This window comes from Callithrix jacchus, chromosome 17 (assembly GCF_049354715.1).
Source record: "Callithrix jacchus isolate 240 chromosome 17, calJac240_pri, whole genome shotgun sequence".
Taxonomy (NCBI): Eukaryota; Metazoa; Chordata; class Mammalia; order Primates; family Cebidae; genus Callithrix; species Callithrix jacchus.
The window spans coordinates 42,503,095-42,526,782 of NC_133518.1; the positions used below are offsets into that span (position 1 = coordinate 42,503,095).

General features: G+C 38.0%; 1 protein-coding gene across 36 annotated transcripts in view; it reads left to right on the top strand.

Moving 5' to 3' along the window:
- Positions 1-23,688, top strand: part of TFDP2 (transcription factor Dp-2) — a 174,827-nt gene that overhangs the window by 87,040 nt on the left and 64,099 nt on the right. For 7 of the 36 annotated variants that reach the window (XM_054246950.2, XM_054246951.2, XM_008983732.5 and 4 more), the window contains exon 4: positions 2,399-2,433. The exons of 18 other annotated variants lie outside the window; for them this stretch is intronic. Coding sequence is in view for 4 of the 18 variants with exons in the window: in XM_008983725.5 (XP_008981973.3) it covers positions 21,591-21,621 (31 nt within the window). In the remaining 14 variants the exon portion in view is untranslated. Of the gene's footprint in view, positions 1-2,398; positions 2,434-21,441; positions 21,622-22,035; positions 22,084-23,688 lie in introns of those variants that run through there. 11 more of the 36 variants (XM_008983730.5, XM_078354069.1, XM_002759532.7 and 8 more) reach the window with 2 other exon arrangements.

Consider the following 23,688-nt stretch of genomic DNA (forward strand, 5'->3'; position numbering starts at 1 on the left):
TCTCCACAGAGCAGCAACTAACATACTTTTTCAGGGTCCAGATTTGTTGGGGACAAGTAAGGGTAGTTTGTTTTTTGTCTTAGGTATCATTTATCCTGAGATGCTTTTCTAAGCATCACCCAGACTGAGGGTTGCCAGATACAGTGAATAGAGGGCAATATTTGGAACATACTTATACTAAAAAATTATTCATTGTTCATCTGAAATTCAAATTTAATTGCGTGTCTTATATTTTATCTGGTAACCCTACCTCTACCTTTCTGGGTTTAGTTTGTCTTCTCTGTGCATCTGTAGCACCCTGTGCTATCCCGTTTCTGTATTTACTGCACTATATTTTAATTGTCTATTTCACTGCCAGTATCTTCACACTAGGGTGAAACTTTTCTAGGGGAATAAACTGTGTCTTCTTCTTTTTTTTTTTTTAATTCACTGTTATATCCCAGTGCCAAGCCCTGTGCTTGACCTTTAATAGGTACTCAAGGCCGGCACGGTGGCTCACACCTGTAATCCCAGCACTTTGGGAGGCCGAGGCAGGCGGATCACCTGAGGTCAGGAGTTCAAGACCAGCCTGACCAACTTGGAGAAACCTCGTCTCTACCAAAAAAAAAAAAATATATATATATATATATATATATATATATATAATAGATAATAAATACATGTAGGCTTTCAAAGAATGAAAACACGTGGTCTTATTGCATGCACTTTTCTCCTCCACCTTTTCTTCCTCCTCATCTTAGTCATGATGAATATCAGTGGAATGCTAATGCAGCACAAGGGCTAGGAATTCCAAGATTCAAGAACTTGTGTTATCACTTTATATACAAGCTTCAGGTTTCCCTCTGGTAGCTGGAGATAATATCTGTTTCCTCTTGGAAGCAGGGGGAAAAAAATGATAAAAGCCTACTATTTTCTAGGAATTGTGCTAGCTTCAATAATTGGAAATTGGGCTTTATGTAATGAGAATAGGTTTTAAGTAGCATAATAAGGACATGGAATCAAATAGGTCTGAGTTTAAATGTTAGCCTTGTCACATACTAATGGTGACTTCTTGGGCAAATTTGTCATGTTTCAAAATGTCAGTTTTCTTAATCTCTAAAATGGGAGACATCATGCAATTTCAGGAGGGGTATTGTGAGGATTAAATGATAAAGCAGGTGACCTTGCCTAGCAGAGTGCCTGTTTTTGGCACATGGTAGGTATACAGCAAATCCCTAATGAAGCTTCTTAGGGCTACCATATGTCCCTTGAGTGATTCTAACTTTCGGTTGCTAGGCATTTGTAATTCCACCAATTGTAGATTTTCATCCAAGCACACATACCAAATATCTGAACCTATGATTAATCTCTTACTGAGATGGATTACTATGGCCACAACACACCAGAAGAATAAAATTAAACTGTTTTATGATAATCTAAAATAGCTCATTTCTCTTATGTCTAGGTGAACAATTCAGTGCTTATTGAATCCTATTCCCAGTGATAGAAGAAGACTGACTGCATTGCAGGATCAAAAGTGGATGTTTTTATGTTTGTTGTGAGCCACAAACTAGTTATCTCTCTGGTGACTTTTCCAGTATCTCCTGCTTAAAATCCAGATCAGAAAGGTCATGAGATTCTACTTTCTCAGTCTTTGGTTCTTTGAAAATCAAGTTCAAGTATAACTTTTGGCCCTTCACTTCTCTGGAGGTTTCTGTCCTTAATAGTCTTACATGCATTAGAATTGTTGATTGTACCATCTCTTATGTCCCCAACACTGTCTTTCCCCACTTGATCCATGCTTTTTAGTTTCATGAGTAAAAGTGAATCTCATAAAGGTAAAATGACTTAACAGACCATACACATAGTCAGCTGGGATTTGAACCTAGGTTTCTTCATTGCACTATGCATACCACATGCCAGTTTTTTCAGTGGATGAGAATTATGAAACCTGTGCATTGATACACGAATGCCAGGTGTTACTATTAATATTATGAAGTACCACACAGAGATACAAAATAACCCCTATAGCAGAGGGTTTATAATGGATTTAAGGAGAACTGATACATAAATAAATAACAAAAGATTGTGTCAATGATTCGTACAGCAAAAACAAGCTACTAAAATCATAATTGATTTTGGCCATATAGAATATTTTCTGATATTTTATTAATGTCATTTTGTGTCTGGATTCTTGTACTTGTACTTAGCATAGTGTTTTCAAGATTCATTCACGTGTGAATCAGTAGTTCTTTTCTATTACTGAATAGTATTCTATTATATGATATACCACAATTTGTGTATCCAATCATGAGTTGATGGAACATTTTTGTTGTTTCACTTGTGGACTGTTATTAATAAAACTGCTATGAACTCAAATACAGGCTTATGTGTTGACATAAGTTTTCATCTCTCTAAGGTAAATACCTAGAAGTGGAATTGCTGGGTCATATGGTAAGTGTATATTTAACTTTATAAGCAATTACCAAATATTTTCCGAAGTATTTGTACAAGTTGGTATTCCCATCAGCAATGTGTGTAAGAGTTCTAATGCCCTGTGTTCTTGCCAACACTTGGTATGATGTTTGTTTTTTTTTTCCATTTTAGTGATTCAAGTGAATTTGGTGCTCAGTGTGGTTTTAATTTGTATTTCCCTAATGGTTAATGATATTATGAATCTTTTCATGTGCATATTTGCCATCAGCATATCTTCTTTGATTACATAAATGTTTAAATCTTTTGCACATTTTTTATTGAGTTGTCTTGTTATTGTCTTATTCATGTTACAAGTCCTTTATCACATGTATATTTTGCAAACATTTTCTCCCAAACTATCATGTGTCTTTTTCTTCTCTTAACTTAAAAATGTTAAGAGATTTTGAAGAGCAGACATGTTTTTATCTTGATGCATTAGTCTGTTTGTGTTGCTATAAGGGACTACATGAGGCTGGATAATTTATAAAGAAAAGAGGTTTATTTTGGTTCATGGTTCTGCAGGCTGTACAGGATGCATGGTGCCAGTATCTACTTCTGGTGAGGGCCTTGGGAAGCCTACAATCATGGCAGAAGGCAAAGGAGAGTCAGAAAGTCACATGGCAAGAGAGGGAGTAAGAGAGATGCAGGGAGGTACTATACTGTTTTAAACAACCAGATCTCATATGAATTACTCATTACCGAAGGGATGACACCAAGCCATTCATGAGGGAATCCTCCCCCATGACACAAACACCCCCACCAGGCCCCACCTTCAACATTGAGAATTACATTTCAGCATGGGATTTAGGGTGGACGAACATCTAAATTGTATCACTTAATGTGCAATTGTTCAATTAAAAAAGATAATTTGTGCTTTATTGTATCCTATTTAAGAAATCTGAGCCAGGCAGGGTGGTTCAAACCTGTAGTTCCAGCTACTTGGGAGGCTGAGGTGGGAGAATCTGTTGAGCCCAGGAGTTAAAGACCAATCTTGGCAACATAGTCAGACCCTGTCTCAGAATAAAAAAGGAAAGAATAAAAATAAATTTACTTTTTCTTCAGAAAAAAAGTAAATCTTTGCCTAAGCCAATAATACTAAGGTTTTCTCTCATATTTTCCTAGAAGTTTTACATTGCTATATTCTTGTATTTTCCTAGATCTTTCCTAGAAGTTTTCTAATTTTAGCTCTTAAATTTAAGTCTGTGGGGCCGGGCACGGTGGCTCACGCCTATAATCCCAGCACTTTGGGAGGCCGAGGCAGGTGGATCACAAGATCAAGAGATCGAGACCATCCTGGTCAACATGGTGAAACCCCATCTCTACTAAAAATACAAAAATTACCTGGGCATGATGGTGCACGCCTGTAGTCCCCGCTACTTGGGAGGCTGAGGCGGGAGAATTGCTTAAACCCAGGAGGCAGAGGTTGCAGTGAACCAAGATCATGTCGTTGCACTCCAGCCTGGGTAACAAGAGCAAAACTCCATCTAAAAAAAAAAAAAAAAAAAAAAATTAAGTATATGATAAGTTTTGTTTTTTGTGTTTTTCCAAGACAGTCTTGTTCTGTCACCCAGGCTGGAGTGCAGTGACACAATCACAGCTCACTGCAGCCTTGACTTCCTGGACTCAGACCCAGTTACTACTATCTTTTGAAGTGATCAAGCGATCCTCCTACCTCAACCTCCCAGGTAGCTGGGACTACAGACATGCACCACCACACCCAGCTAATTTTTAGATTTTTTGCAGAGATGGGGTCTCCCTGTGTTGCCTAGGCTGGTCTTGAACACTTGGGCTCAAGCAGTCCTCCTGCTTCAGCCTCCCAAAGTGCTAGGATTACAAGCATGAGTCACCACGTCCTGCCTTATGATAAATTTTGAGTTAATTTTTCTATATGGAGTGAGAGGAAGGATTTCTGTTTCGTAAGAATATCCAATTATTCCAGCAACAATTAGTGAAAAGATCATCTTTTCCCATAGAATTGCTTTGTACCTTTGTCAAATATCAATTGACTAATTGAGGATCTGTTTCTAGATTGTTTTGTTCCATTGATGTACGTGTCTATATCTTCATGCCAATATTGTACTGTCTTGGTAGCTCAGTGGTTCTTAGTGAAGTGCAATTTTGACCCTAGGGGACATTTCGTAATATCTGGAGACTTTTTCATTTTTGAAATGGAGTGTTGCTCTGTCACCCAGGCTGGAGTGCAGTGGTACGATCTCGGCTCACTGCAACCTCCACCTCCCAGGTTCAAGTGATTCTCCTGCCTCAGCTTCCAGAGTAGCTGGAATTAGGCGCCTGCTACCACATCTGGCTAATTTTTGTATTTTAAGTAGAGACAGGGTTTCACCATCTTAGTCAGGCTGGTCTTGAACTCCTGATCTCCTGAATATAATCCATGCCTGATGTGGATTGTTAAGCTAATTTATGGCTACTTGTGGCTACAAGCAGACAGTTTCAAGAGATGAACACATAGCTGAAAGTAGGGGAGTAGGCATGATTGTAGTCTCATTTTAATGTCTGTTTGGGTTTGATATTTAAAAGGACTTGCATTCCTCAGATTAAAGTTTTTTTCTTTTCTCAGTTGCTACAGTGCTTCAGTTTAAACTTCACATCTGTTGGAAGTCTTTCAACATTGTTAATCTGGATTAGAGCTTCCTTGAGAGAAAAATGCCACTTTCTTTTTTACTGTGCTGTATTTAATGTGCTCAATAATATCAATAGGCATATTTCTGTTTATGTAAGATTGTAGTGTGGCTCAAGGCTGAAAGGAGCAAGAGCAAATGAGAAGCTGTCCTTTCCACTTATCTGCCTTTCCCAGGTTGAATATGTGCTAGATTATTTTAGAACCTTTTGGGCTCAAAAAATCAACTGCGGGAAGCCTGAGTTTTGATGGCAGTTAGCTAGTGGGACCCAACTTAATTTTCTCTATTATGCTTTGGTCAAATTTGGGAAAAGACACAAAAAAGCAAAACTAAAAATATAAACTGGTAATACAGATTAAAATGTGCCAGGAAACAGGAGGAATTTCCATGAGTAAAAATGAAAATAGATCCCTGAGACAGAATAGCAGGGACAGGCAGGAAAAAGGTAAATTTCTACCCTTCTCTACTTCATACCTACAAATTTAAGGAAGTAGGATCTTTACCAACCAAAAACTTGACAGCTTCACCCCTCCACCCCCACTCCCCTGGCCCCCGTGTGGCAACTGCTATCTGCAACATCCAGGGCTGTTTTTTTTCCCTCCCATCTCTCTTATCATCACCTCTCTACTTCCCTTGGTAAGTGACCACAGTTCCGTAAAGACAGTGACAGAAGTGGATTGGTTATGGTACATTTTCAGATGTGATGAAGCAGTGGTGAGCAGGGGCAAACAGAAGCAAATCCATGGGAGTGGTATGCCTTTTCTCAGGTTTTACTTTAGACAGACACACAGATTAAGCTTTTTATTGTGGAAAATTTCAAGTATTTACAAAAAGTAAAGAGAACAGCTTAATAAACCATTCACCAGCTTAAACAACTCTTGATTGGGTCCTGGTTTTGACTAGGGAAGAACTATATTCTGTTTCAAAGTATGTAGGATTAGATTGCCAATCACATGTGTATGGAACAAGACAACAAGGTCAGAAGATCTTCCTTAGTTTATCAGCACCTTAGTTCATCAGCATCAGGGGATCCTTACATTAGATGCACAAATTGACTACCAGTCATGACAAACTGAACTGGGAGCAAAGTTGTGTGCACTGGAGAGTATACAATTTTAATTTGCTCAAAGGGATCTTCAATCCCCCAAATAGATGAGAGCCATAGTATTATGTGGCTGCTTAATACTAGATCTGGCTTGTGTGGATAAAGTTTAAAGTCAGGCATGGCATGGTGGCTCACGCCTATAATCTTGGCACTTTGGGAGGCTGAGCTGGGTGGATCACTTGAGGTCAGAGTTCCAGACCAGTTTGGCCAACAGTGAAATCCCATCCCTACAAAAAGAAAAAAAAAAGTTAGCCAGGCATGGTGTTATTTGCCTGTAGTCCTGGCTACTTGGGAGACTGAGGCAGGGGAATCGTTTGAACCCAGGAGGCGGAGGTTGTAGTGAGCGGAGAGTGCCACTGCACTCCAGCCTAGGCAACAAAGTGAGACTCTGTCTTTAAAGAAAAAAAAAGTCAAATAATACCTAGGTGGACAGAGACCACCTAGAATTTACTTAACTTTTTTCTTAGCAAACATCAAACCTGGATAGATTTCTCAACTTTCAAATAATTGACAGAAATTTTTTAAGCCATCAGGAAGTTTATTAAGAAATCTTGCAAAATACGACTGAGCATGATGGCTCACTCCTGTAATCCCAGTACTTTGGGAGGCCAAGGTGGTTGGATCACCTGAGGTCAGGAGTTTGAGACTAGCTTGGCCAACATGAAGAAATATTGTCTCTACTAAAAATACAAAAATTAGCCGGGTGTGGTGGTAGGCATCTGTAATCCTTAGCTACTGGGGAGGCTGAGGCAGGAGAATTGCTTGAACCCAGGAGACGGAGGTTGCAATGAGCCAAGGTTGCATCACTGCACTCCAGCCTGGGCAACAAGAGTGAAACTTGGTCTCAGAAAAAAAAAAAAGAAAGAAAGAAATTCTGCAAAATAAAAGAAGGAAATCTGATATTTAAGAAACAAACAAAAAAAAATCATACTTCGAAAAAGTTGAGAAAGGAAACAATATTAGATAGTATTTTCTTTATTCTCATGGGTTTTTTTTTTAATGATTCTGAAAATAGGCAAAAAATACCTGATTGACATAGAAGAAAACCAACTGAGATGTCAGCAATAATAATAATAATAACTAAATATATATTGAGTACCAGATTCTATATTAAAGCCTCATGATTTATCTAATTAAATCTAATTAGGTGGTTATTCCTAAGAACATGGAGGTAAAGAGGTTAAATTACTTCCCTAAGATTATATAATAAGAAGTAGGTCTCAGATTTAATCTCAAATACACTTTGACTTCAGGGACCTAGAGGTAGAGGAAATAAGGAAGCTTTCACAGGATCTTAGATCATCTTTTGTACTCTTCTGCATTAGAATTTTAAAAGAAATTATTTAAAATTTCTCAAGGGTCCCAAAACTCACAAAGATGTTGGTATCAAATATAGTATTACAATTGAAAGTTTTCAGGAGGATTAAAAATAAACTGTAAGGAGCCAGGAGCAGTGTCTGATGCCTGTAATCCCAGCACTTTGGGAGGCCGAGGTGGGCAGATCTTTGGAGGTCGAGAGTTCAAGACCAGCCTGGCCAACATGGTGAAACCTGGTCTCTACTAAAAAATACAAAAATTAGGTTCGACATGGTGGCTCACACGTGTAATTCCAGTACTTTGGGAGGCCAAGGCAGATGGGTCACAAGGTCAAGAGACAAAGACCATCCTGACCAACATAGTGAAATCCCATCTCTACTAAAAATACTACAGCTGTGGTGGTACATGCCTCTAGTCCCAGCTACTCAGGAGGCTGAGGCAGGAGAATGGCTTGAACCCAGGTGGAGACTGCAGTGAGCTGAGATCACACCACTGCACTCCAGTCTGATGACAGAGGGAGACTCAGTTTCAATAATTCAATTAATCAGTCAATAAAAAACATATAAGCATCCGGGCAAGAGGCAAAAAAGAGAGTGATACAATGAGCTATACATAAAATTAGTCACAGGTTTTCTGCCGCATTAATAAATGGTAAAAAAAAAAAATTTACAATGTTACTGGGAAAAAAATGTCCGCATTGTTATTAGCAAAAGACAAAACAGTAAGAGATAGTGTTGAAGAGCAGTGAACATAATAGAGTGACAAATGTAAGACCACCTTATTAGTAATTAGAATAAAAATGATAATGTTAACATATACGTTTAAAAGATAGACTCAAGAATTGTTAAAAACCATATCTAAGACTCACATCACCTGATTTTTGAGGCCTATAAAGCTGCAGTAATCAAGACAATATGTCATTGGCAAAAGGATGGACACACATAAATGGAACAGAATAAAGAGGCCAGAAATAGACCCACACAAATATGTCACCTGATCTCTGGAAAAGGAGCCAAGACAGTTTAATGGAGGAATGAGAGTTTTTTTCAACATACGATGCTAGAACGATCAAAGTCCATGTGCAAAAAAAATGAACCTAGGCATAGACCTTATACCTTTCACTTAAAACGGATCATTGACCTAAATGTAAGATATATAACTATAAAAGTTCTGGAAGAAAAATAGAAGAAAATCAATGTAACCTTGGGTTTGGCAATGACTTTTTAAATACAGCACCAAAAACTGACATTGGTGTTTGTTAAAATTAAAACTTAGTCCATTTTCATACTCCTGTGAAGAAATACCTGAACGGCCAGGCATGGTGGCTCACGCCTGTAATCTCAGCACTTTGGGAGGCCAAGGCAGGAGGATCACAAGGTCAGGAGTTTGAGACCAGCCTGACCAACACAGTGAAACCCCATCTCTACTAAGAATACAGAAATTAGCTGGGCATGGTGGTGTGTTCCTGTAATCCCAGCTACCCAGGAGGCTGAGGCAGGAGAATTACTTGAACCCAGGAGGCAGAGGTTATGGTGAGCCAAGATCATCCCACTGCACTCCAGCCTGGGCGACAGAGCGAGACTCTGACTCAGAAAAAAAAAAAAAAAGAGAAAGACAAAGGAAGACAGAAAGAGAGAAAGAAAGAAAGAAAGTAAAGAAAGAGAGAAAAGGAAGGAAGGAAAGACCCGAGACGGTAATTTATAAAGGAAAGAGGTTTAATGGACTCACAGTTCCACATTGATGGGGAGGCCTCACAGTAATGGCAGAAGGCAAAGGAAGCACAAAGGCACATCTTACATGGCAGCAGGCAAGAGAGCGTGTGCAGAGGAACTGCCCTTTATAAAGCCATCAGATCTTGTGAGACTTACTATCATAAGAACAGCATGGAAAAAACCTGCCCTCATGGTTGAATTACCTCCCACCAGGTCTGTCCCATAATAAATGGGGATTAAGGAAACTATAGTCAAAATAAGATTTTGGTGGTGACACAGCCAAACTGTGTCACTTCTACTCTGAGAAAGATACTGTTAAGAGAATGAAAAGACACACCATGGATTGAAAGAAAATACTTCCAAGATACATTTCTGGTAAAGGACTTTGTGAAGTTACTCAGATGCAAAGTTTTTGAGCAGTACACAAATCAGCCCTCACTTATGACATCAGTTGCAAGTTCAGGATTTCCAGAACTACCTTTAGGATTCATTCTGTCACTAGGAGAAGTGACAGAACTCATTGCAAGCGGTTATACTCACAGTTATGGTTTATTACAGCTAAAGGAGATAGATCAAAATTTGTCAAAAGAAAAGGCACGGCCGGTCGCGGTGGCTCACACCTATAATCCCAGCACTTTGGGAGGCTGAGGCAGGTGGATCACGAGGTCAAGAGATAGAGATGATCCTGGTCAACAAGATGAAACCCTGTCTCTACTAAAAATACAAAAATTAGCTGGGCCTGGTGGTGCGCGCCTGTAGTACCAGCTACTCGGGAGGCTGAGGCAGGAGAATTGCTTGAACCCAGAAGGCGGAGGTTGCGGTGAGCCGAGATTGTGCCATTGCACTCCAGTCTGGGTAACAACAGTGAAACTCCATCTCAAAAGAAAAAAAAAAAAAAAAAGAAAGAAAAGAAAAGGCATGTAGGGCAGAATCCAGGAAAGTATCAGATATTATGAACCCTACAATACATTTTTAGTGGTTGCTTTAGAGTCTGGATTATCTTTTTTTTTTTTTTTTTTTTTTTAAGGCTCTTTGTCTTCCAGGCTGGAGTGTTGTGTTATGATTGTGGCTTGCTGCAGCCTCAAACTTCTGAGTTCAAGTGATTTTCTTCCCTTAGCCTCCCAAGTAGCTGAGAGTACAAGTGTGAGCTAGCACACCCAGATAATTTATTTTTTATTAAAAAAAATTTTGGCCAGGCCCGGTGGCTCAAGCCTATAATCCCAGCACTTTGGGAGGCCAAGGTGGGTGGATCACCTGAGGTTGGGAGTTCAAGATCAGCCTGCCCAACATGGAGAAACCCTGTCTCTACTAAAAATACAAAAATAAGCTGGGCATCGTGGTGCATGCCTGTAATCCCAGCTACTCAGGTGGCTGAGGCAGGAGAATCACTTGAACCCAGGAGGTGGAGGTTGCAGTGAGCTGAGATCAAGCCACTGCACTCCAGCCTGGCAACAAGAGCAAAACTCCATCTCAAAAAAAAAAAAAAAAAAACACTTTTTTTGTAGAGGTAAGGTTTTGCTGTGTTACTCAGGGTGATCTCAAACTCCTGGCCTCAGGCAGTTCTTCTGCCTAAACTTCCAAAGTGCTGGGATTACAGACATAAGCCACTGCACCTACCATAGAGTATTAGTTATCTTTTGAAGTGATTAAAACAGGGAAAGATTTTCTTCCAGTCTAATGATGAGAAAACTGACAGAATAGTTATTTTAAAGCCCCTAACTGATATTTCCAACATCTAGGTCATAAATGAATCTGGTTCTGTTGATAGCTTTATCTCTTGGTAATGTGTGTGTGTACATGTATGGGTGTGTGTGTGTCTTATTTTATGTGTGTCTTGTAATTTTTAGTTTAATGGCAGACATCATGTATAGAAAAACAGTAAGAGACTGAGGTAGATGACATTTATGTCTGATCATAGGCATACCTCTTCTATCAGGCCAATGTCTGTGACATTGAATCAACCTAGTCTGGAGTTGAGGTGGGTTTGGATTTTGATGTTGGTTTCGTTATGTTCGGTGTACGTGGGCTGCTGTTACCTTATACTTGGAGCCTTGGGTACCAGATGGTTTTTCTTCAGTGTTCCTGTTCCACTGTTGGCTTTCCTCAGTCCCTTCATGCCTCTTATTACAGAGAGGGTGTCTCTGTTCATATTTTTACCTCTTCACTAATGATTAACTGATGCTGCTTGTTACTCAGTGCTAGGCTCATGGTGGTGTTATAGGTGGTTTTTGATTGTCCTGGTTCAGCCTTGGCTTTAGGAAGTCCCTGTGCATTTGAACCTTAGCGGTGGTACTTAATCTGCCCTTTCCTGAGCAGTAGCATACCTCTGCTGGGTATCAGAATCCTGGGCCAGTGAGAATTCTCTGCTTCTCTCCCAGAAACAAGATTTTTGCTTTAACCATAAGCAGCAGTAGGTTATGTGAGAGGTGGGAGGATCACTTGAACCCAGGAGGTCAAGACTGCAGTGAGCCATGATAGTGCCACCATACTCCAGCCTAGGTGACAGAGTAAGACCCTGTGTCAAAAACAACAGCAACAAAAACCCAAATATCTGTCAAGGTAATCAGGAACAAAGCATAGCTAATAACCAAGAAACTGTCACATACCAGAGGAGACTAAGGAAACATGGTAACTAAATGTAATACAAATAAAAAAACTAAATATTGGCATTATAAGAAAAAATAGGACAGCAGAATGGGTAATTTACAGGAGAAAAAATGCAAGTGGATAATAAAAATATGAGTACATTTTCAACTTCACTAGTAATTAAACTGCAAATGTAAATGACAAAAGCTGATTTTTGCCAGTCATATTTGCAAAGGGATATTTTTGTTAATACTAGCATTTGGGAAGGTTGTGGAAGATATGGGAACTCAGTGATACAACCTCTCTGGAGGATAATTTGCGTAGTACCATATCAAAAGGCTTAAAATTGTACAAATTCTTGGACTTAGCTGTGTCTCTGCTGTTGATTTATCCTAATAAAGTAAAGGAAGATCTGTGGGAAGATTCAGTCAAAGGGTGCCTATCACAGCATTGTTAATAATAATGAAAAGTTGGAAGCAGCATGATAATTAACAGTATATTGTGATATTCTTATATGGTGGTATGCTGTAGATATTAAAATTTAAACAATTTATTAAGTTCAAAAAGTTAAACGTGTATAGTGTGATCCCTTTTTTGTAAAAAAAATATGTAGCATAGAAAAAGACTTGATATGTGTACACAAACATTAATTGTAATTATTTGAATGATTAAATCCCAGACGATTTTTGTTTTCTCCTGTGTGCTTTTGTATATTTTGTAATATTATCTGACATGAGCATGTGCAGTATTTTGGACATCATATAAAATGCTATTTAAAAACAAAATGCTTTTCCTCTATCAACTAGCAAAGATTTTCTTAAAATTATTACCTTTGTTGGCAAAGGTATGAGAAATTGGTCTTTATTTTATGTCTACTTTTTATTTGATGTCTATTTATTCTTCTTATCTACAGTATTTCCACTTACTCTTTATATCTACGGTTGGGGATGAAATCAGCACAAGCACTCTTGGGAAGCAAACTGGTGATAAATATCAAACCCCTTAAAATAATTTATATTCTTTCACTCAGTAGAAAGGCTTCTGGGGGATTTGTTGTTAGAAAAGAATCAGAGATTTGAGTGGAGACATGTTTACTACATGATGATGTATAACTGCAAAATATGAAGACTGTAAATATCCATTTAGAAGGGAAATAAAATATGATACAACTGTATAGTGGAATATTATGCATTCATGACAGTATTTAAAGAACATTTATTAATGTTTGATAATCTTTCTGCTTAGTCTTCTGCTCAGAATGACATCCATATTGTTTTTTTCCCTATGTTTTTTGCTGTAGTCCCAGATTAGAAGATAAGAAGTGGATTCCCTCTATTATTTTGTGTAAATAATCACCACTAGTAAATTACTTTTTTTTCCCCCAAAACCATTTCCTTATGGTATTTGTCTTCCTCAGTTTCAGTTTATTTGCTTTACTTTAATTATAGGTGTTATGTGAGCCTTTGCACAGTTCTGTTTTTCTGCCTGAAATGATCTTCTCCCTGTTTTTACCAAGGCTGAGACCTTTTCACCTCTGAGCTTGCAGCTTAAATAGTACTCAGAGAGGTTTTCTTGGACCACCTTATCTATAATAAAAGAGTATACAGTGTGTTAATAATACCCCTTACCGTCTCTCTAATGTCCACTAGTTTTTTTCATTGCAGTTAACAGAGTTGATGATGTTTTTGTATTTATTTGCTTGTTTATAATGTTTCCTTCATTTGACTGTACCTTCCTCAGGCTAGGAATTGTATCTTCACAAGTATATTTTTAGGTCCTCTCCTAATGACTTGCACATGTAAACAGTCAGTAAATATATGTAGATTGAATGAACAAACTCTATCTTGCAGTTTTGATGGCAGCTTATTAAGAATTTATGTAACTTAGTTAAAAGTTGTTACATTATACCGAAGTTATTCTTATAAGCCATATTTATTTTAGCTGTATTGTTTTTGATATTTAATGTCTTTTGTGTAGGAATGTAGAAGAAGTTTAGATTATACTCAAGAGGTCATAGGAAGTCTTATAATGAGTTGAAATTACCATTGGTTGCTGAGGAGTGTGTAGAATTTGAAGAGACAAAGAAGAGGAGAAAAGACATTTTGAACAGGACTTCCCTGTGAGTTTTTTTAAGACAGGAATATCTTTAGCATGTTTGGGAAAACATTACAGAGGATTGTAAGTGACTAATGGAGCTAGTTGCTGGTAATTATAAATAGAAAGTTAATAGTTACAAAAATTTCATCTAGGCCTGATCATTAAGAGCCTGGAAAGAAGGCCAGGGTAGTTGGAATATCTTTTACAGTCAGTGGAGTTCTTTTAACTCCACTTAAGGGAAGCTACTGAAGGTATTTGATTGAGTAAAGGTCCCTTGTCATTTATTTATTTAATAGATATTTATTGCATACGTGCTGTCTACTGTGTGGTCTTCTAGACGAGTAGGGTACCGAGATGGAATAGGAGGGCTGGAGAGCCAAAAACCTGCTGTGGAGGAATTCACAAGACTACAGGAAGTGACAGACGTGTAAATTACAAAGGGCTGTGATAAATGTTGTAATAAATGCACATCATTAATACTGTGGGAACTCAAAATAGGACCAGGTCTATTCAGGTAATTGTGAATATCTTAACTAAGGACGTGACATTTTCTATGGATTTTGGAGGATAAGCACTAATTTACCAGGTAAAGAAAATTCTGTCCTTAGCAGTGAAATTATGGACCTTTTGGGGAATGGTAAATAAGTCCTGCATCTGGAATTGTGGGAGATGAGCCTAGAAAAACAGTTACCCTAAAACAGGTCTCTGTTAAGGACCTTGTATTATCTATTTAATGAGGAACTATCAAAAGTTTTTATAGAGAGGACTGAAGTGATCTTCTTCATTTTTTTCCCATCCAGAATAGTGTATTTGGCACAAATGGGCTAGTATATAGCATGGAGAACAATATTAGGCTTTAATAAGCCTTTCGATAAAATCTACTCATTGAATTCATATCTGTAATTAATACTGATAGTCACCAACTATGTGGACTTGGAGATGTCAAAAACTTGATTAGTATATTAGTCTATTTTCTTTTTTCCTTTTTTTTGAGATGGAGTCTCACTCTGTCACCAAGTTGGAGTGCAGTGGCGCGATCTCGGCTCACTGCAACCTCCGCCTCCTGGGTTTAAGCGATTCTCCTGCCTCAGCCTCCCATAGCTGGGACTACAGGAGTGCACCATCACACCCGACTAATTTTTGTATTTTTAGTAGAGATGGGGTTTAACCACGTTGGCCAGCGTGGTCTCGATCTCTTGACCTCATGATCTGCCCGCCTTGGCCTTTCAAAGTGCTGGGATTACAGGTGTGTGCCACCACTCCCAGCCTTGCACTTGATTATTGTATTAGTCCATTTTCACACTCCTGATACATACATATCTGAGACTGGGCAATTTACAAAAGAAAGAGGTTTAATTGGGTGTAAACCTCTTTCCATGTGACTGGGGAAGCCTCACAATCATGGTGGAAGGTAAAAAGGAGCAAATCATGTCTTATGTGTATGGCAGCAGGCAAAGAGAGCTTGTGCAAGAAAACTCCTTCTTATAGTAATCATCAGATCTCGTGAGACTTACTCACTATTACAAGAACAGCATGGGAAAGACCTGCCCCCATGATACAATTACCTCCCACCAGGTCCCTCCCGACAACACATGGGAATTCAAGATGAAATCTGTGTGAGGACACAGCCAAACCATATTGATTAGAATCACAGTTTTACCACTTGCTTGAATTTATGCAAGTTATTTGACTTTAGTAAGTTTCCATTTTCTTATCTCTCTCAATGAGGTTTTTGAGTGGTTTGTGGGCACTCTTGACCAGGGACATGTAATGAGGTTGCTGTTAGATGGGGGAGGCAGTCAAATGAGACTCTTCATTAGACATACTATTGTCTCAGTGTACTCTGAGTACTGAGAGAAGATGGACCTTGAGACAGCCATAAAAAGATAGAAATTTAATCCATAGAGGCAATTAGTTCAAAGTAGGTTTTTGTATGGCATGCTTAAAGACGTGGAGACAGAACTATTGAAGGTTTTTAAGCAGGAATCCGTATGTTTCACTTTTCCCAAACAGCTTCATTTGTGTGCCAGCATAATTATTAATAGTGTGCCCCTTTCACCCCTAATTGTAATTGTTTAGATAATAAATTGTGTAGTCAGTCACCTTCTGAAACAATAGTACAGCAAAAGAGATGGCTGTTGTTGAGCCATTTAGAATGCAGGTAGTAAGAAAAAAATAAAGGAACCACTTCACAAGCACCGGGGTAGAAATAGAGAAGAAATAGTCTTTATGAAAGCCAAGAGGAGATAGTTGCAGTAGTATCAAGAAGATGAGATTTCTAAGATCAGCAAGGCCAGATACAGCAAGGTTATGGAGCATAAGCACACATTATTAGATTTATCAAGGCAGAGCTCATTGTCTACTTTAGGCAGTGCAGTTTCATTTGAGCAGTCAGATAGAAGCCAAAATGGGTTTTTGGTTTTTTTGTTTTGTTTTTTTTTTTTGAGGATAAGGACTATGCTTTCTTTATTTTTGTATCTCTAGTGCCTAAAACAGTGGTTATGTCAGAGGTACGTGGTGCATTTTTAAAGAATTATTAATTAACAGTTGGTACAAGACCAGACGTCGTGGCTCACGCCTGTAATCCCAGCACTTTGGGAGGCTGAGGTGGGGGGATCACCTGAGCTTAGGAGTTCGAGATCAGCCTGACCAACATGATGAAACCCCATCTCTACTAAAAATACAAAAATTACCTGGGTGTGGTAAGACATTCCTGTAATCCTAGCTACTCGGGAGGCTGAGGCAGGAGAGTCACTTGAACCCGGGAAGTGGAGGTTTCGGTGAGCCGAGATCATGCCATTGCACTCCAGTGTGAACAACAAGAATGAAACTCTGTCTCAAAAAAAAAAAAAAAAAAAAAAAAAAGGAAAAATAGTTGGTATGAAAGTTGAGATAGTGGATACAGATACCACACTAAAAAAATTTGGTGGTTAAAGAGAGATGGGAAGTAAGCTGTTTTTAGTTTGATTAGGAGTTAGGAACAATCTATGCATTTGAAATATTAAGATGAACTCAGTGGAAAGAGAAATATTAAAGTTTCTGAGGAGGGAAGGAAGTTTGAAAGCTAAAGACCTTGCTGCTATGAAAGACCCTTTTGCAGGGGGGCCACGGTGGCTCTGGCCAGTTGTCCTGGTGCTTGAGGAGGTGAGGCCATGAGTTCAAGGCCAACCTGAGCAACGTTACATGCTCTCATTGATTGACAAAAAAAAAAAAAAAAAGACCCTTTTGCAAAGTAGACCTTCCTGGTTCAGTTATCTCACCCTGTGGGATTCTTTGAGCCAGTTAAGCCAACCAATTCCTTTCAAATTAAACTAGTTTGAGTTTGATTTCTGTCCATTATAACTAAATAGATACTTGAATTTGGATGAAGTATTCTGACTCTCTAATGCTCATGCTCTCTCCACTGTACCATATTTCTTCTCCAAGGCTTAAGGTATTATCTCCAAAATTTTGTCCCTTCCTAACTTGTGGGGGCTTTAGTGAACTATTTCTGTTCTCTCTAAATCTTTGGTTTCTTTGCCTCCTAATGATCCCTCTCCACAGAGCTTGTGTAGGCCTACCTCATCTTTGTGAAGCCTTCAACTTAATTCTGTGGGCCCCACTAAGTTGTTACTAAAGCATGCATAGGGGTTTTGGAAGAAGATAAGGTTAACACAGGTAGATTGGGACTCTATTGAGAAAAAATTGGATTACTAATTTAAGTGGCTTGCTATTATTTTCTAGATCAGAGATGTTTAATACAACTTTCTTCAGTGATGGAAATGTTCTGTATCTACAGTGTTCAATACAGTAGCTGTTAGCCACATGCAGCTCCATAGAGCACTTGACATGTAGCTAGCATGACTGAGAAATCACATTTTCAATTTTATTTTATTTTATTTCCTTATCTATTTTTTTAAAACTGAGTCTCGCTCCGTCCCCCAGGCTAAAGTGCAGTGGTGTAATCTTGGCTCACACAACCTCTGCCTCCCAGGTTCAAGCAATTCTGCCTCAGCCTCCTGAGTAGCTAGGACTACAGGGGCCCTCTACCAAGCCCAGCTAATTTTTCTATTTTTAGTAGAGATGGGGTTTCATTGTATTGGTCAGGCTGGTGTTGAACTCCTGAACTCAGGAGATCCACGCGCCTCAGCCTCACAAAGTGTTGGGATTCAAGCACGAGTTACCACGCCCGCCTGATTTTATTTAATTTTAATCACCTTAAATTTAAATGGCCACGTGTGGCTAAGGCTATTATTTTGGATGGTATAGCTCTAGGCATCAGAACTTACATGTCTCATTTTGTTTTGTTTTTAATCTAGGAGGACAATATATGTTAGAAAAAAACTGGAAACAATGTGGGCATTTGGGTGGTGAGTATGAGGCAAGAAGAAAATCACTTTCTGTTCTTGATATTAGTGCCTTTTGCAAGCCTGGGGAGCCTAGAAGGATGAGTGGGTTTGGGAAGGTAGACAGGAAGTTCAGTACTGCAGAGGCTGAGCTGAGATTATGGGATATATAAACAGAGATGTCTAATAGGCATCTAAATAAGAGTTTATAGCAGAATAGAAAAAGCCAGGGCTAGAAGTACAAATTTCTGTAGTCATCTATGTAGAGATGATGAAGCTATAGAAATAGGTAACATCCTCCAGAGGAGCAGCGTATCTTGAAAAGAGCATCAAGCACGGAACTTAGAAAAATGTGCATGCTGAAAGCGTAGAGCTAGGCGTGGTAGCTCACACCTGTAACCCCAACACTTTGGAAGGGAGGCAGGAGGATCACTTTAACCCAAGAGTTCATGACGAGCCTGGGAAACATAGCGAAACCCTGTCTCTACAAAAAATACAAAAATTAGCTGGGCGTGGTGGTGCACACCTGTGGTCCCAGCTACTTGGGAGACTGAAGTGGGAGGGATCACTTGAGCCCAGGAGATTGAGGCTACGGTGAGCTGTGACTGCACTCCAACTCCAGCCTGGGTGACAGAACAAAACCCTGTCTCTAAAAACAAAATAAAACAAAAAAAGAAATAAAAGAAAAAGTGGAAAAAGGAAGAGGAGCAGGCAAATATGAAATACTTACTGTGCAGTGTTTTTAAGAAATTGGCACCTAACCATGCAAGTGATAGCAGAAACTTTTTGCTTTAGGTGTAGTGCTTATCAGGAAGATTCGATATTTTACTTGAAAGTATAAGTATAGGTGCAACATAGCTAATTTCTATGACTTCATTATATAGATCTGATAGACAGTTTTTATTTGGCCAATGCCTGCTAGATATACCTATCAATACACTATCATAGTGTCATTTCTGCTTATAGAATCATAAATGTATGTGTTAAATGGGCTTAATATTTGGTCAGATTGCCAATAAATGTAGCAAACTTCAGTCCAAATAAATCAGTTTATAAACTTAGGAGAATGTCTGGCCACCTTTGGTGTGTTCTAGATAATGAATAGTAATTAATGATGCTTAAATAGATTTTCTAGATAAGATTAAGGAGAAATTGTTTGACAGGACCTATATAATCTGCATTTGTATCATATGAGTGGAAAGTCTTATTAATTTCCCTGCACTGTGTCATACACTTGCAGAACATAGACGGTAGTGATGATGCTACCTGCCAAGAAAGGCATCAGAGTAGATTGAAGGGTAGTAAAGAATTTGAGACCAGAGAAGAGGCTCTGGGAAGGAAGGCAAGCATGGAGAAGGAAACTTGGAGGATTAGATAGGCTGAAGGTCAGATCTGTGTAGTGGACAGTAGGTGGCAGGTCAGTTTGTTGCCTTGCTCAGTGCCTGATACAAATACTGCTCAATCAGTATTTGTCCAAGGAAGGAATGGGAAAAGGAAAATTCATCCTTTAAGAACAGTAGAATCCTACTTTGGCCCCACCTTACTTTATTCATCAGTTGACCTCAGTTATCACATCTCCCTTACCTTGGGTTGCTATTAGGTTTGTTGTTAAAACATATACTGGATAGTTTATATTTTAACTTGTAATTATTGTCTAGGTCTGGAATGATGGGAGGGTGGGGGGGATGCTCTCCTATTTAGAGATATGGTGAATATACCTGAGTACCTGGAAGTTTAATTTCCTTTTGTTTTAAGACTATAACAGAGTAGATGTGACCATATGTAGCCCCTGAATATTCTGGCCTTGGGTGACGTGGGTGAGCACTTCTAGCTCATCTGACAGGTTAGAGGTATACACTTATTTTCTCTGTAAGAAGCGTCATCTGGTAAGATGATCAAGAATGGTGCAAAGCAGGATGGGGAGTTTAAAATTGTTTCCAAATGTGGGAATGTAAATTGATATAAACATGTAAGATTTTAATAACACCAAACTGATTTCTGTGTAATTTCCAAGTTTCTTTTTTTTTTTCAAAGCTCCTCTGAAATCTGTCCACAGAAACTTAGTTTATAGAATTTTATCTGCTTTCTTTACTTAGGTATTACACTGGACTTACATCCAATAGTGAAAACAGATTTTATTGTAGAATCAGAAAAGATAGAGGGCCATATAGGTTTCATTTTCAATTTTGTTCATACTAAGGTGTTTACAACCCAATTTAATTTACACCCTGTATTGTATTATTATCATATATCTGTATGCATGTAAATGTAGTATGTGGTGGCAAAAGAAATTTTTGAGAAAGAAAAAACTCTTTGATGTATTTGATTCAATATACATTTGAGTGTCTAACAGACACTGTATTAGACACTGGTGGTACAACACTGAACAGAGCACCAGATACTTTGTAGCATCTCATGGAGCTACTGACATACTTTCCAAGGGGAATATTTCAGAATAGGTGATAACTAATCAAAGAAAAGTACCTTCGTCATCTAGGAGACTTGTACTTAGAGTGAACTGAAATAAACTAAGCTCACTAAAGACAGGGATTTTTGTTTGGCTTTTGTTTGTTGCATTCACTACTGTATCTCCAGGGCCCAAAATAGTGCTTGGCTTATAATAAGTATTGATGTTGTTGATTGAAGTATTTGTTTTGAATTTGTGTAATCAAAGACATGTACCTTGGTAAATCGTCTTTACATCTTGGTAGGTGAAAATTTTATCTCAGTTGCTTTGTTTTTAATATTACCTGCTTTTTGTTTCTACTTGTGCCATACATCAATGCTGGAAAAACTTGTTAATATTGGCAGTTAGTCATATGGTTATCTGATATTGCAAAGAATAGATTTGGAAAGTAACTTAAGGGATCATCTTTTGTTCAGCTTCCTGCCTAGGAAAACTAAGTAAGATAATTAGGTGTGTATATTTAATTAATCATTAAAAAAAAAAACCAGGACAACATAATTGGGTTATCTCTTGAGAAAATGGAGAAAGGTACTTAACCCTAGATATAAAAGGACTAACCTGGAAATTTTAGAACTTCTGTGTGGGAAAGTGGGGAAAAAAAAAAAAGAAGAAGAAGCACAACTAAGCTGCTCTTTGTTGATATCAGAAATGGGCCTGTCATTCATTTTGGCATTGAAGCATAGCCTCCTATCTCAGGGGGCAGGACTGGAACATTTTTTTCCTCCCACAAGAGCTGGTCAGTTATTACAGGTTCAGAAAGCCCTGACCAGTTTTTCAAGAGTTTCTCCTCCTTTTTTCCTCCTGAAACTTGCGGTGCTTTTGCTCTGCTTTCAAGATGCATTAAGTCTCCTGGTTTGTGACTGCTTTGGAGCCAGCAGATACTCTGATATGTATGATTCAAATTATGCAGGTTTCATGAGTAAGTTTAATCTTATTTTTTAAGTTAGTTAAAATACAAGTGATATTTAGAAAAATGCTAACTTGTAGTTATTTCACTACTTTAGGCATTTTTATTGCTTCTCGGCCTTTTGGCTGAGATCAAATGTGTACTTTAAGCAGTTTTTAAAAATAAAAATATCCTTTTAATTTAATAAAAAAAAAGCACAAGGTTCTACATAGGAAAGCCCCTTCATTTAAGACCTGCACTTTAAATTTCTTTTGAAATGTCTTTGTTGTAGACAGTGTTCATATGTCTTTTGAAAGCCAGTTAACTAAACAGTTTTCTTGAGCATCTTTTTAGTTTTACTGAGAAATATTTTAAATTGAGCTTTTCTGAGCTCGATTGCTTACGTCTGACACAGTCTCAAGTTTCCACTGAATGGTAACAAAGACTGTAGAGTGTTGTTGGTACTGCAGTGAGAGGCATGCTTCCTTAGACCAGGTAAGAGAGATCAGTTTGTTTCTTACTGCTGGGTGAGTTTTTACAGCACTTATTTTATATTCTTTAAACAACAGCAATATTAAATTGATAAATAGCCAGGAGCATGCTGATTTCAAGACGTCCTTGCTTGTTACAGACAGAAAAACTACAGGGTTATGTATGGGGGTTGGGGTAGGCGGGGGGAGGGGAAGAGTTAGTTTATTATTCACTTATATAAATTAATTAAAATGTGAGAATAATTTCGGAGCTCAGTTTTCTTAATTCAGGAACTAAAGCAGCAGTTGAGGAAACTAATTTTAAAGGTAATTAATGGTTATTACTTGTGAAAGCAATTCAACTGATAGTTTTTACTTTCATTTTTTTCCCCAGTAGTTAATAAAATAAGCTTTGCCCTTAACTAAACATTTTTTCCATTTATGAAAACTTTTAAGTTGCCAGCAGCAAAATATACCTCCCAAGGATCTTTGGAAATCAGCCTGACACTTGAAAAATATTTCAGCTTTTATAGCTGTTTCATTCCTTTTTTTCCTAGTACATTTTTCTTAAAAGTATTTGTGCTTTGAAAATGTCAGCTGTATTCTAATGAAGCTTAGGCATTGTTTGCTCATAAAGGGGCCGGTGCATTCCACTGCTTTATGGTTTATTATGAGGCACAGTGTGAGAGTGTGGGTGGCACCATTTGGTGTCTGCCTCTTGGGGTAGTAACTGCCATTATGTTAGCCTTGGATTAGCAAAGAAAATATAGCATACAAGATGCTATATGAATCTGGACACTGAAGAAAATCTTATCCCTAAGCAGTTCTTAATGAGCCCAGAATATGTGATAACTTAATTGCATTGATCATTTCAGTTACACCTTTGAAGTTTGCATTTTGGTTACAATGTATATTCTATTAGACACATGTCTTATTTTTTTTTATATATAATAGCATCTTGAAAGCAGAGCAAAAATTTAGTCATTCTTTGAAGTTCAATAAGGAAGTGAGTTTCTAAATAAACTATGATGTTTTTAATAGATACAGTAAAATTTTAAATAATACATTTACTTAAAGTTTTAAGGAACTTAGTGTGGGTGAGGAGCGGGAGTGGGAGAGGGAGTGGAGGTCAGGCAGAGAGCCTTTCTTCTTTCAGTTAGGAAAGCCCTGGTGAAGAAAAAAAGCAACAGATGTTTCTTCTGTTACAATTGAGGTTGTTTCATTCAAAACTCAGAGTAGCTGGAATGGGGAGAGGAGGTCATAAATCTGACTTAATCAGTGAATAAATAAAATTTAGTCATTTAAAATTTATTATATTCAGGAATTGAAAGTCATAGAGTAATAAAATGAGTAACATACCCTTTAAAGAGGCTTTTTAAAAAAAATTAAATATTGTCTGTATAATTAATGAAAATGTGAGAAAATTAATTTCAGTGAACTTCACTTATGGAAAAAATTGATAATTAAATCATATAGACTATTTTTTAAGGCTTAAGCCCTATAAAATATAGAGGAAATTCTTAACTGCAAAAGTTTATGATTAGACAATAGGTACAAAATCTTGAAATCAAAATAAAATGGGAAACATCAGTTACATATGTTGATGGATCATTTCATCTCCTGTGAGAAG